The sequence below is a fragment of the Amyelois transitella genome, chromosome 20, assembly GCF_032362555.1.
Source record: "Amyelois transitella isolate CPQ chromosome 20, ilAmyTran1.1, whole genome shotgun sequence".
NCBI classification, from domain to species: Eukaryota; Metazoa; Arthropoda; class Insecta; order Lepidoptera; family Pyralidae; genus Amyelois; species Amyelois transitella.
Window position 1 is genome coordinate 976786 of NC_083523.1, and position 12161 is coordinate 988946.

A 12161-nucleotide genomic window follows, 5' to 3' on the forward strand; every position below is an offset into this window, starting at 1 on the left:
ATAATATATATATTGATTGAATGAAAGAAAACTCGCGCGGGATGGGTATCCCTTGCGGGGTAGACAGTCAACAGTCTCTAAAGCCGTGTTCAGCTGTATGACATTATCATATGTATGTATGTTTATGTTCTTAGAAGCCACAAACGATCTTAAAACTTACCTACTGTGTTTATTTATTCTTTAATTTCTTATTTGTTTGTCAAAAGTCTAGTCTTTAATTAAATTTAGAATATAACTGACCATAAAGACAAAATATAACCGAAAAGATATGATGTATGTATGTTTGTAACGCTTTCACGCGAAATCTGCTAGACAGACTTTAATGAAATTTAGTACACGGGTAGAATATAATAAGAAAAATCACATAGGGTTTTTATCCCTTATACTCACGAAAAATATTTTTGTAATCGGCCTTGAATGTCTTAAAAAGTAGAAATATGGAATCGCCTAATATCATTAATCTCCTAATTATTTTTTCTTAGCGTAACTATACTATTAACGCCACTGACTACATTACGGTTTCTTTATAAATCAATATAGGATGTATAATATCATTCATTGTCGGTCAAATATTACTTATAATTTATGTTACAAAATATATCATAGAAGACAGTTGGAACAAACAGTGAAAATACAGAACTTGGTAGGTTACTTTAAAATAACCTTTACTGCACCAAAAAAAAACGACAATTTTGAATAGGAAATATTGATAAGTAATTTCACAATTTTAATTCTATAAAGTATTATTAATATATAAATTAATTACGGTTTTCACAAAGGCAAAGTTAAAATATTGGTTAAAAATAATAGATCTGCTATTTAATTTTTTTAAGTGATTTATTGATGTGCATTTACTTCAACAGTGAATGAAGTAATAACTAATATCTACCACTAAACATGATAAATTTGAAATTATATTTATGGATATGTGTCACAAAGTGTATATGTATATTATGAAATAATATCGGCGATGATGAATTATTTATAGGAATTATTAATATTTTCAAACGATTTTATTAATATGAGCACTTTTTTGTCGTCTTTGTCATAATGTCGTCGGTCGTTTGACAGGTTTTTTTTTTCGAAAAAGAGCTGAACTGAAGCAAGCGGGAAAAGTTTTTTTTTATTTCAGATTTTGGCTAAGTTGGTTTTATTGCCATAGTGTTGTACTTAGAAGTTTAATGTTATTATGATTGTTAAACAATTTTATGTATTTATCTACATCAAGGTAAAAAATTACAACTAGTGTAACATGTGATGTGTATGTATGTACTATTTATTCATTTATAGACCGCTTTAACTTATTGGCAATCTCAGTTCATGACATTTTTAGTCCAGAGTTAATTTATTTTGTTTTTTTATTTATTTATTGGTAATTAATTTGTAAGTTTGGATCGAAATATCTTAGAGAATAATGATATATTTTAAGGTAAAAGTGATCTTTTTTGTTAAATATTTTGGTAAGTTAATGGTATGTTCGAATACTGTCATTAAGAATATTTGCCTTTTTATAGCGATAAAATCCAAAATAGTACTTACCACTTTTAGTACAAAAGTTTTGTTGTGATTAAATATAGCTGAGCAGATTTTGAACGGGTAAATATTGTTTTAAATTTTGTTTAACCTGTTATTTATAAACTTTTAATTTATTCACCTAAAATTATTTGAAATTCCTATTAGTTAGGCATACACTCTTCTTAAAAATGCCTCTAGAATTATTTTTCAAAATTAATTATAAGCTTAATGTAAAACTGGTGTGTGATAAAGTCTAAATTTTTTTGTGTATGTGGGCCGTATGCTGGGTGCCTTAGTTTTAAGTTAGTTTAACTAGAGACCTCACAAAAAGTATTCGTATGTTTGCTCTGCACCTAATTTTATTATTATAAGCACTAATGACATTCCTACTAAAATAGTACTATTTTACCACTGGCGTATTGTTTAGTTGTTGTAATGTTGTCACTAGATGGCAGTGTTAAGTGTTAGAAAGCAGACATTTATCGACATAAATGTAAGAAAATTTTGTTTAAAATGAAAGTTGAAATCATACTAAAATGTCTGCCTACAGATTAGCAATGAAAAAAATTGTTTTCTCTATTTGTGAGTTAGTGTTCAATACATGACATTTATCAATCATACCTACAACATTTCTCAATAAATAGACCAATTCTGTAGGTAGATATTAATTTCTCACGTGAAAAATTGAAAAGGTTTGCCCCACAGACATAGATGTATTTAGATCTGTCAAGTGTGTTATAGTATACGAGATGATGTATAGTATATAAAAATAAATAAAATACATATTTTATATTTCTACAAATATGTACTTAATATATACAAACATTGCTGGTTTATTAAACCTATTAAATAACTTTATTATTAGCAAAAAAAACTTTGAACGCTTGATTTTCATACAGATGTGTGAAACGGCGGTATCTAGCTAGATCTATGTCTTTGGTTTCTTCTAAATGATTGTGATAATGATGTATGCTACGATGATAGGTGCAGTGGTTCCTTTATTTGTTGTCGCACTGAATAAAATAGATTTGTCATTATTTTGTTTTTTATTTATGTCTTTGCTAGCGACATCTGTGGCAAAAACAACCCTGATCCCAGAAGTATTACCAGGAAATCTACTGGGATTTTTCTTCCCCATAAAGTGACTAGTAAGAACACTGGGAACACTGCATTATTCAACTGTATGTTTAGTCATACTAAAAAAATTAATTAGAATTTAATGTTCTGCCCGCAGAAAATACATTGTCATTGGTGAATTAGTAGGGTGAGATTAGAACCTGTTTGCCGAAAAACAATAAAAAACCAATAATACAAAATTATATATTTATTCAACCCTGAAACCAAAATTAAAGCATCTTTCCTAATTATTGGGCTCCGATAAAACTACATCACCCTCATTGATTGTCATTGATATGTAGTAGGTAGGTATACAATATTTAGTGTCCCGCGGACAATATTAAAAACTTACATGGCAAAACAGCCATATAATTAAAAAAATAATATATATTCTCATCTCGGTCACTGCCGGTCAAACGTATGAAGCAAAAGCACATAGATTAATTATTTAAAAAAAATAACAATAATGTACCAATTTTAAATTCGCCGTAATAAACGGCTTGTCTCAAATTAAGTCGTATTATGGAAACTAATAATTACACATAGACAATTAATCCCTATAAGATTTTGATTGGTCTAACAATACTGGTGATAAAAATGTTGTTTTGTTGATCCTGAAAACTTAGGATCGCCTACAATATGAACTTTAACACAACATACGCTATAAAGAACTCTTCTAAATAAAACAAAACTACGTTATATGATAAAAAAATATGCCACACAGGTGAATACTTTTTAATTTTTTTTTTTTTAATTTTAGTTTCATGTTTTTAAATTAAAGAAAAAGGACGGTTGTCACAACCAATTGAAGCATTTGTATCATTTAACAAAACAAAACATAACAAATAATATACGTCGCGTCTCATCATAGCAAAAACAAATTCATTTAAAAAAAAATGTTCATATAATAATGATTGAACGTCTAATAATAATAAATATATACGGGACAAATTACACAGATTGTGTTAGCCTCGAAGTAAGTGCGAGACTTGTCTTACGGGATACTAACTCAACGATACTATATTTTATAATAAATACTTATACGTATAGATGAACATCCAAAACCCAGGCCAATCAGAAAAAGTCCTTTTCTCATTATGCCCTGGCTGAGATTCGAACTCGGGACCTCTGGTGTCATAGACAAGTGTACTACCGCTTCGCCACAGAGGCCGTCAAAGGTTTTTAAGGCACATTCTATAAATTTCACATAATGCGGGGAATCGCTAGTTGACTATATCTACATAAAATTGTCACTATTTAATAGAAATTAGGCATCAAGCCGCTGTTAAGCTAGAAATTACTTCCTTCCCTAACCTCTCAGCGATAAATGCTATAATTGTGTAAACCAGTTCTCGTCGACTTGAAGTACATGTCATTAGGATATCAATGGCCGTAGCATAATCTAGGTCAAGTCTTCTTAAAAAGTTGAACACTATGAAAAGGAGTTCTGTCAATTGTTCTTTTACGGTGCCCCAAATATCTCTGAGCGATACCAATCCTGTAATAAAAGGGACATAGATATAATAAATTAGTTGAATATTGTGTTTGTCTACATTAAATATATTTTTTTTTAAATTGGGGGTGGGATATGATAAGTATGGTGACTATGCATGATGAACATGGTTCAGTCTGATCTGATGTCTTCACATAACTAAAAATCAAGGATAAAATACATACATATGAACTTTCATTCAATAGCTAATAATATACAATTCTTTTTTATTCACTATTATGGGACATTTCCATCTTTTGGTTTTACAACATTGATTAATGTTGAATAAATGAATTTCAATTCTCAATTCTAAGTGTTTCAGAAGTTCATAAAAATTGTAACCCATAAAAGCGTAACAGATATTATTTCACATTTATAATAAGTACAGACACTTACTTGCTACTCCATATCCAGTGACTCCGCCGATACTGGCACCAATTGCAGCTCCCATCTTGCCACCATTGTAGCCCCCCAGGACACCACCAGCTAACATGCAAACACCAGTAATTAGGGCTGTTTTACCATCCCACACTATCTGGATTTTGTATGCGTCAGCTGCAAATAATAATAAACACTTCACTTCGTCTTTCAGTTTATCTAAATAAATAACCTTTCATGCAAGCCTGTTGGTTTCGGGTACTCTTGATCTGACCTGATAAGGAAATCCCCAATTTGATCAAGGTATCTTTTTGCCTATGCCATTCCCCGCCAATGTTCCCATTTGTCTCCTTGTATATTTTATAATGATTTATATTCTCATCACGACCAAATCAGCACAAGTCTTTATAGGTCTTAAGTTAAATCTTTCTCCTGATTGGCATTTACAATGTGCGTGGGAATAGTAGCAACTGACAACTAAGGCATTCGAGTCTTGTATTCATTGGCTTTGTGTGCCCCATATAAGGATATTGTTTAGTGTTTATATATCATACGAAAAGTGGACGAAATTTGCATAATTTACGACAATCATGGGAAAGAGATGGAGTAGGCCTACTCTTTTTTGTATTAGTGCCGGAAACCAAACGGCACGAAATTATATAGGTACCTTCTTAAGAACCATGAATATAATTCACGTAATGTCCCTAAAGTACTACAGGTGGGTTTTAGAATACCTTTGTAATTATTAAGTACTTACTGACCTAAGGTTAGCAATATTTCTTCCATCCGGGAAGATTTAAAGTTCACTAATTGGTGGCCTGCATTGCGTTCTTCTTGCATTGACATCTTGTAGTTTTGAAGAGTTACAAGTTTACTTTTGTAATACTGTTGTTGCTATTGCAATCTGCTAATAATGCTTAAATTGCAATTACGCCGTAAATATTTGTAATTATACCTGTCAAAACAAAATTAGAATATATTTTGAGTTTTCATTTCATTCAGTGTATGTATACACTTGTTGATTGATTGTTGATTGATTCAGTCAGTTCAGTCAGTTGGTTGACTGATCTGCGGTGCTGCCAACTCTCTATAATGAAAGCGCGCTAAATTGAACCGCTTTTTAATTGTTTTTAATAGTTAATAAAAAACCTTAAGCACTTTCATCATTTTTTTTAAATGACAGATTAGCACTTAAATTTTTTATTCAAAATCATAAATAAATGAATAATGAATATATTCCTTGTAGGGCAGACAGAAAGAACTTGAAAAGACTGAAAGGCCATTTCAGCTGTATATGGCTTAGTGATGAATTGAGATTCAAAATTCATTCAAATAGTGACAAGTTGCTAGTCAATCACCTACTACTAGAAGAATCTCAAGTTAAATAAGATTTTCTCATGGTCACCTTTTACAACATCGTCCTTAAGAGAGGAACAATTTTAAGTGCCAAGAATCACACGGCCAGGTACTAATATGAAAATATATATATTTTTTATAAACATACGGGACAAATCAGGATTGAGGTGTCACTTTCTTTTTGACCATGGTCTTGAATAGGGTAAGTTAAGGTTTACACGACTCAACTCCATCTGACCTCATGCTACTTTTAAGGGGAACCAGAGCCAGATACGACATGTTTGTCAATATGGAAAGAATAAAAACAAAGCGACAAACCACTGAAATTAAACGCTAGACCTTGTTGGAAACAATATTTACCTGATTTTGATTTGAATGCATTTTGACAAAATATTTTTCTTGAAGACAAGTTGAACACCTCTTGTTAAAGTCTTCTATGTCAATGTTGAAGACACTGATGTAAAAAAGAAATACTACGTTTTGTTGTTACTATGTAAGTACATTATGTGACTTTTTGGCGGGAACCCAAACGTCACGTTTTTGTTGTGCTGTAATTTTTTTTTTAAATTTATTTTTTACGGTCTCATAATATTTTTTATGTGTGATTTACGATACCTAACGTACCTACTATATGATATTTTTATCAAGTATGATTTATTAATTACAGATAACTTTCTTATAATAATATTTTAAAACTTTTCGTTGTGTGATTATTAATGTATGCAAAGGGGACTTATCGCGAACATACCGTTTTTTCCTGAAATATTTCCAAGACTACCTATTATAGGATACCTACCAATACCGCGTACTTCTCGGCACTAATACACATAAGAGGACCACTCCATCTCTTTCCAAGGGATGTCGTAAGAGGCAAACGTGGCCTTTTGGTCTTTGCGAGACTGTTAGCGTATGTATGCATACAAAAGCTCTCCGACACGGCTTCGCTCGCTATAGGTAAGCGTAATACCAATAATAATAGTAATACCTATCTTTTTAACGGTGAAATTAAGTAAATTACTTATGATCGGTCCAGTATTTCGAAGCCCTACGAACATTACCTTTTTATAATAGGAATACTCGATTTTGCTCCCAAACTTAATAAAGTTTGTAACAAAATCTGGGAAGAATTTTAGATTGTCATCGTGGTGAAATGCCTGCGATCTCATGATGCCCTCAAAATGGCAAGAAGGGCGCATGGAGGGGTTTTAGTAGGCTGGTACATTAGGTGCCAGGAGTCCCACATTCTCCTGGGTGAAGACCCGGGGGGTTGTCCGTAAAAAGGAATTCCACTTTGATAACAAAAAAAATATGGTAGGATTTGCTAAAATTTGAATGAGATTGTCTCTGTGAATAGAAATGGAATACAATTTGTAAGTATTTTGTAACATCTAGCTTATATACATACCCTTGCGGGGTAGACAGAGCTAACAGTCATAAAAAGACTGATAGGCCACGTTCAGCTGTTTGGCTTAATGATAGAATTGAGATTCATAAAGTGACAGGTTGCTAGTCTGTCGCCTAAAAGAAGAATCCCAAGTTCATAAGCCTATCCCTTAGTTGCCTTTTACAACATCCATGGCAACGAGATGGATTGGTCGTATTCTTTTTTCTAATGGTGCCGGGAACCACACGGCACATAGCTATATGTAAAATTTTTTTCTGGTTTTTTTACGTCTCATTAAACGGTCAGAATTTATATTATATCTAGTTACTTTACATGCATTTATTGAAATCAAAACCATATAGCGTTTCAATATAACGCCATCTATGATTATAAAAATAAAATAAACTTATATGTATCTATGAACCAAAATTATGGGACACCAAATCTAAATCTAATAAGAATAAAACGTTCCAATTAAACGACAATCTTATAAGACACCTGACGAAATGTGCTTTCGTATTAGTCATTGCAATAGGCACAAGAACACGATCATCCAATAACTATATATCTAAATAAACCGGTCAAATGAACTCCGCCATTATACAGATGGTAGTTTTTACTGGCAACACTCATTACACCATTTCCTCCCGCGCTTTCTTCAAGAAAATTAAAGTAGCCGCATTAATTCTATCTGTATGTCTTCTGTTTTTGCTAGCAGCGGTATGGCTTGGCGGCCCTCGCTTTTTGCCGCGAGAGAAACGTCGGCGAGCTTCCCAGACGGACTGTTGGACAAAAAGCGGCTCCAACGCGGGAATCCACGCAAAAACACCCACCCTGCTCAATAACTGGAGACGTCGATGAAATACTATGAGTGCCTTTAACTTTTTACCAAGTTCCTTGGCTTTTTCCGCGCGCAATTTGCATCGAACTGGCCGCCGCCATCTTTAGTTTTTCCCGCGCGACTCGGAATGATCGCGCGTTCCGAAAATTGCGATCTGACAAAAAGGCCTCATGAAATTCTTGTTGGGAGAATGGGCATTTATGTATAATGATATTTTTTTATGTATTAGTCGCTTTAACTTGATTCCTGGTTCGTAATTCGAATGGTGTTTTTAAAGATTTCATATTTTCTACGGCCTCTCGTGGAACACATCAAAACTCATTTCGGATTCGGTTATTAAAACTTTTCTGAAAAATTGTAGAAGTTTGGAAAAATACTTAACACACATCTATAGGTATCTAAATTTAAAATAGGACATTGACTAGTTGACTGACATCAACTCAACGCACAGCCCAAACGCTATTATAGAGATTCGAAATTCGGCATAAGTACTTACATGTAGGTTTCTTATGTCGTCTAGAGAGATTGAACTAGGAGAAGATTTCCCGCAATATTCGTGGAACCGCGAGCGTTTTAAGTGTCTCATCTTAGTCCTCGCCTTTTCCCGTTATATTATACTACGGGGTCGACCTTCCTAATCATGCTTTACCAGGAATGCTGCTGGAGTTTACAATTTCACAATGATCTTACCTGAAGTTAACCTTGTAATATATTAAACCAGGTATAGATAGTATTTAGACGTAGTTAGTACTTAGTAGAAAACATCAAGAAAGCAGCTGGAAATCCACTTAAAGACCCACTTTACGTAAACGATGAGCTGTTAACCAAATAAGGGAGAGTGTCGAATCTCTGGCGCAAAAAGGGAATTAACGGTTAATGTATGAGACCAGAATTACCGACACTGGACTGTGAGAAAATACTCATTGGAGAGTGTCTTACTGGCCATGTGGGGCCGCGAGACCAGCGAAAATTACCTAAGACGGGTTATGTACTGAATTAATCTTCTTGAAAAATCACCTAAATAGGTAACTATACTTGAAAATCTGGAGAAGGACATCGGGTACATTTTATCCCGGTAAATCTATGGTTCCCGTGGGATTTGATAATAAAAACTAATAATTAATAATGAGAGTGGAGGAAGCGGGAGAGGTCTGCAAGGATCGTAGCATGTGGAATTCCATAGTCTCTGTCTACCCCAGTGGAAGACAGGCGTGATGATATGTATGAATATGTAAGAATGCGAAAATAAATGTATAAGAAAGTCTTTACTATCAAGTCAAACATTTACGACAGCAACCCCTCTGATGCAGAATTCTTATTTTTTATCCACTATTGGGGAGTTATGCTAATTTTGACACATTTCCATTTTTTGTGTTCGGTAGCTATTTCGTTGTTACAACTGAGTCCATTTTTAGACACTGAATAAATGTAAAAAACAAACTTGATACGTATAATACATACATATATCCCTTGTGGGGTAGACAGAGCCAACAGTCTTAAAAAGACTGATCGGCCGCGTTCAGCTATTTGGCTTAATGATAGAATTGAGATCCAAATAGTGACAGGTTGCTAGCCCATCGCCTAAAACAGTCTTGAAAAGACTGAATGGCCACGTTCAGCTATTTGGCTTTAAAAAGGAATTTAAAAAAAGAATCCCAATTTTGTAAGCCTATCCCTTAGTCGCCTTTTAGGACATCCATGGGAAAGAGATGGAGTGGTCCTATTCTTTTTTGTATTGGTGCCGGGAACCACACGGCACGATACGTATATTTGCTGTAAAATACATTTTAAAATTAATTTAAGATATAAGAAGCAATATGTAATGACCAATGTCACAATGAATTACATACATAAAGCCAACAGTGTTAAAAAGCCAGTCTTTTAAAGACTGTTGGCTGTGGTTACTCCGCAAGGGGTATAGACGTGACTATGCATGTATGTATTTTTCAACATAACGATTAATCAAGATTGTATAACTTAATTTCAGCATCTAAAGAACTGAATTTTACATTATAATAAAATATAAAATAAATATAGATATCGTTACGGGACAAATACGCACAGATTGAGTTAGCTTCGAAGTAAGTTCGAATCTTTGATTAGTCCGTTAAATCGCCGTTTTAATAGCCTCAGTTTTTCTGTAAATAATATCGTAGCTCTGTTAAGGCAGTGTGGGTTTTTCCTCGGTGAAAGGTTGCCCGCCGAGATATGTCGATATGATGATGTGCTAATACGTGGGAACAGTCCGCGAGGTTTTTGTCGGAAAACTCGAAAAACTCGATCGGATTTACGCTGGACTGTAGAAAATTTCCCAAGCGTTTAGTCTATGAGTTAGATTTTTCTATATTGACGCTAGAATACGTAAGTATACATCTTCTCATATAGATTGTAACTTAAGATCGAAATTGGGTAGTAAACGAATTTAATATTACAGCAAAAAATATGCACGACAGTTAATTAATAAATAATAATTATGTACGGGATAGATTGAGTTAGCCTCGAAGTAAGTTCGAGACTTGTGTTACGAGAAAACTCAACGATAAGTATATTTTATAATAAATACTTATATAGGTAAACATCTAAAACCCAGGCCAATCAGAGAAAGTAGTACTTAAAGAGGCTTGTTTGGCGTCATAAATAAATGTATAAATGTAAGTACATATACAATTAATTATTACGTATGTCTTCCCGTGTAGATGGTACCTAAAGATAATAATCTTGCGATTTTTCTTTTAATCGATGGGCTTAATAAATAACTTGTCACTATTGGAGTCTCAATTCCATGGCATGGCCTTACAATTTACATTTTTTACGAGACTAATCGCTTTGTCTACCCAATGTGGAATAAAGACATGACTATATGAGTACTTTTTACTAATCGATGTTCGAAATTCAAATGCGATAGTTCGTGTCGGTTCAAATTAAAAAACGGTAATCTAGCAAAAGGTTGGCTCCGTGCACCGAAAGGTTTCTCAGAAAGGCGGCAAAAAATATAAAACCTTATATAAAACGCTCACCGGCAGCTCACAATCGCCCATTTGTGAAAACTATGCCTATAAAAAAAGATAAGTGCGAAAGAAGTTTAGTACGCGTAAGGTTCCGTAGAAAGTGATTTTACATAAATCGATCCAGGTAAATTTTTTTTATAATAAAGTAATGATTATAAAAAAATCCTAAAGCTCACCTTTGTAAAGAAGAAAATAAACGTTTTATTTATTTAAATACTTTGGAACTTTCTGTACGGATTGTATTTGCTTATGCATAGGTAGTGAACTAATTGAAGATTTCACTTTTTTCTTAGTGACACCTTGTTTTCTTCCTTGTACCTATTGCAACTTCTGATAACCTGAAAATATAAAAGATTAGAAGATTATTAATAAATTTTAGAGTTATTTATTAAATTTTTATAAAAGTGAGTTTGTAGTTGAGTTTTATTTATATAAGGCTTATTTTATTTACTAAAAACGTCCCCAGACCGAGATTCCAAAGATGGTGACAGCATTGCCTTTTTAATAGAAGTTCATAATTTCTTCATTAAAATAAAGTTTTTATTTCAGATGAAAAATGGAATATTTGATTGCAATAAAAATTACTTTTACTTATAAGTATTATCATTTTTTCTTGGATAATTTGATTGCCTGTGTAAATACTTCAACTAACTAAACAGAAATTAACTGATCCCACACATTTCCCACAAAATTGATTATTTGCTTGCAAAAAATAGACATCTCTTACGGAACCCTAAGACAGGAATATAGGTTAATATAATTTCGCGATAATTACGTTAAAAAAACGGCCGATTCGCAGTAAGCGTGTGTTTTTGCGAGGAATAACAGGATTTTTAAAAATTATCGTTATCAAAAATGGATACGTGGTGAACTGTTTTTCTTCTGGAATTAAACGAATTTAATATTGCAGCAAAAAATATGGACGTCAGTACGTATTAAGGAGACTTGTTCGGCATCATAAATTAATATGCTAGTTAATAAGTACTAAACTAACTTAGGGATAGGCTTATATACTTGGGTTTCTTCTTTTAGGCGACTGTCTATCAAATTGTTACTATTTCAATCTCAATT

The 12161-nt window shown here is 33.1% G+C and overlaps 1 protein-coding gene across 1 annotated transcript; it reads right to left on the reverse strand.

The window, feature by feature from the left end:
• Positions 1 to 2825: 2825 nt before the first annotated feature.
• On the reverse strand, positions 2826 to 5492 carry LOC106135317 (uncharacterized). Its single transcript, XM_013335578.2, has 3 exons — positions 5263 to 5492; positions 4520 to 4678; positions 2826 to 4129 (listed from the first exon to the last, which is right to left on the reverse strand). Exons 1-3 carry the CDS (start codon positions 5345 to 5347, stop codon positions 3906 to 3908), a joined length of 468 nt encoding a protein of 155 aa, XP_013191032.2. The 5' UTR covers positions 5348 to 5492; the 3' UTR covers positions 2826 to 3905.
• Positions 5493 to 12161: the final 6669 nt, after the last annotated feature.

What these genes read in the sequence shown, in the direction of transcription:
- LOC106135317 (XM_013335578.2), bottom strand. Translation starts at nt 5,347, where the DNA reads ATGTCAATGCAAGAAGAACGCAATGCAGGCCACCAATTAGTGAACTTT. An exon ending in AGAAATATTGCTAACCTTAG is followed by an intron (nt 4,679 to 5,262) that starts GTCAGTAAGTAC and finishes TATTATTTGCAG; the next exon opens with CTGACGCATACAAAATCCAG. An exon ending in CACTGGATATGGAGTAGCAA is followed by an intron (nt 4,130 to 4,519) that starts GTAAGTGTCTGT and finishes CTTTTATTACAG; the next exon opens with GATTGGTATCGCTCAGAGAT.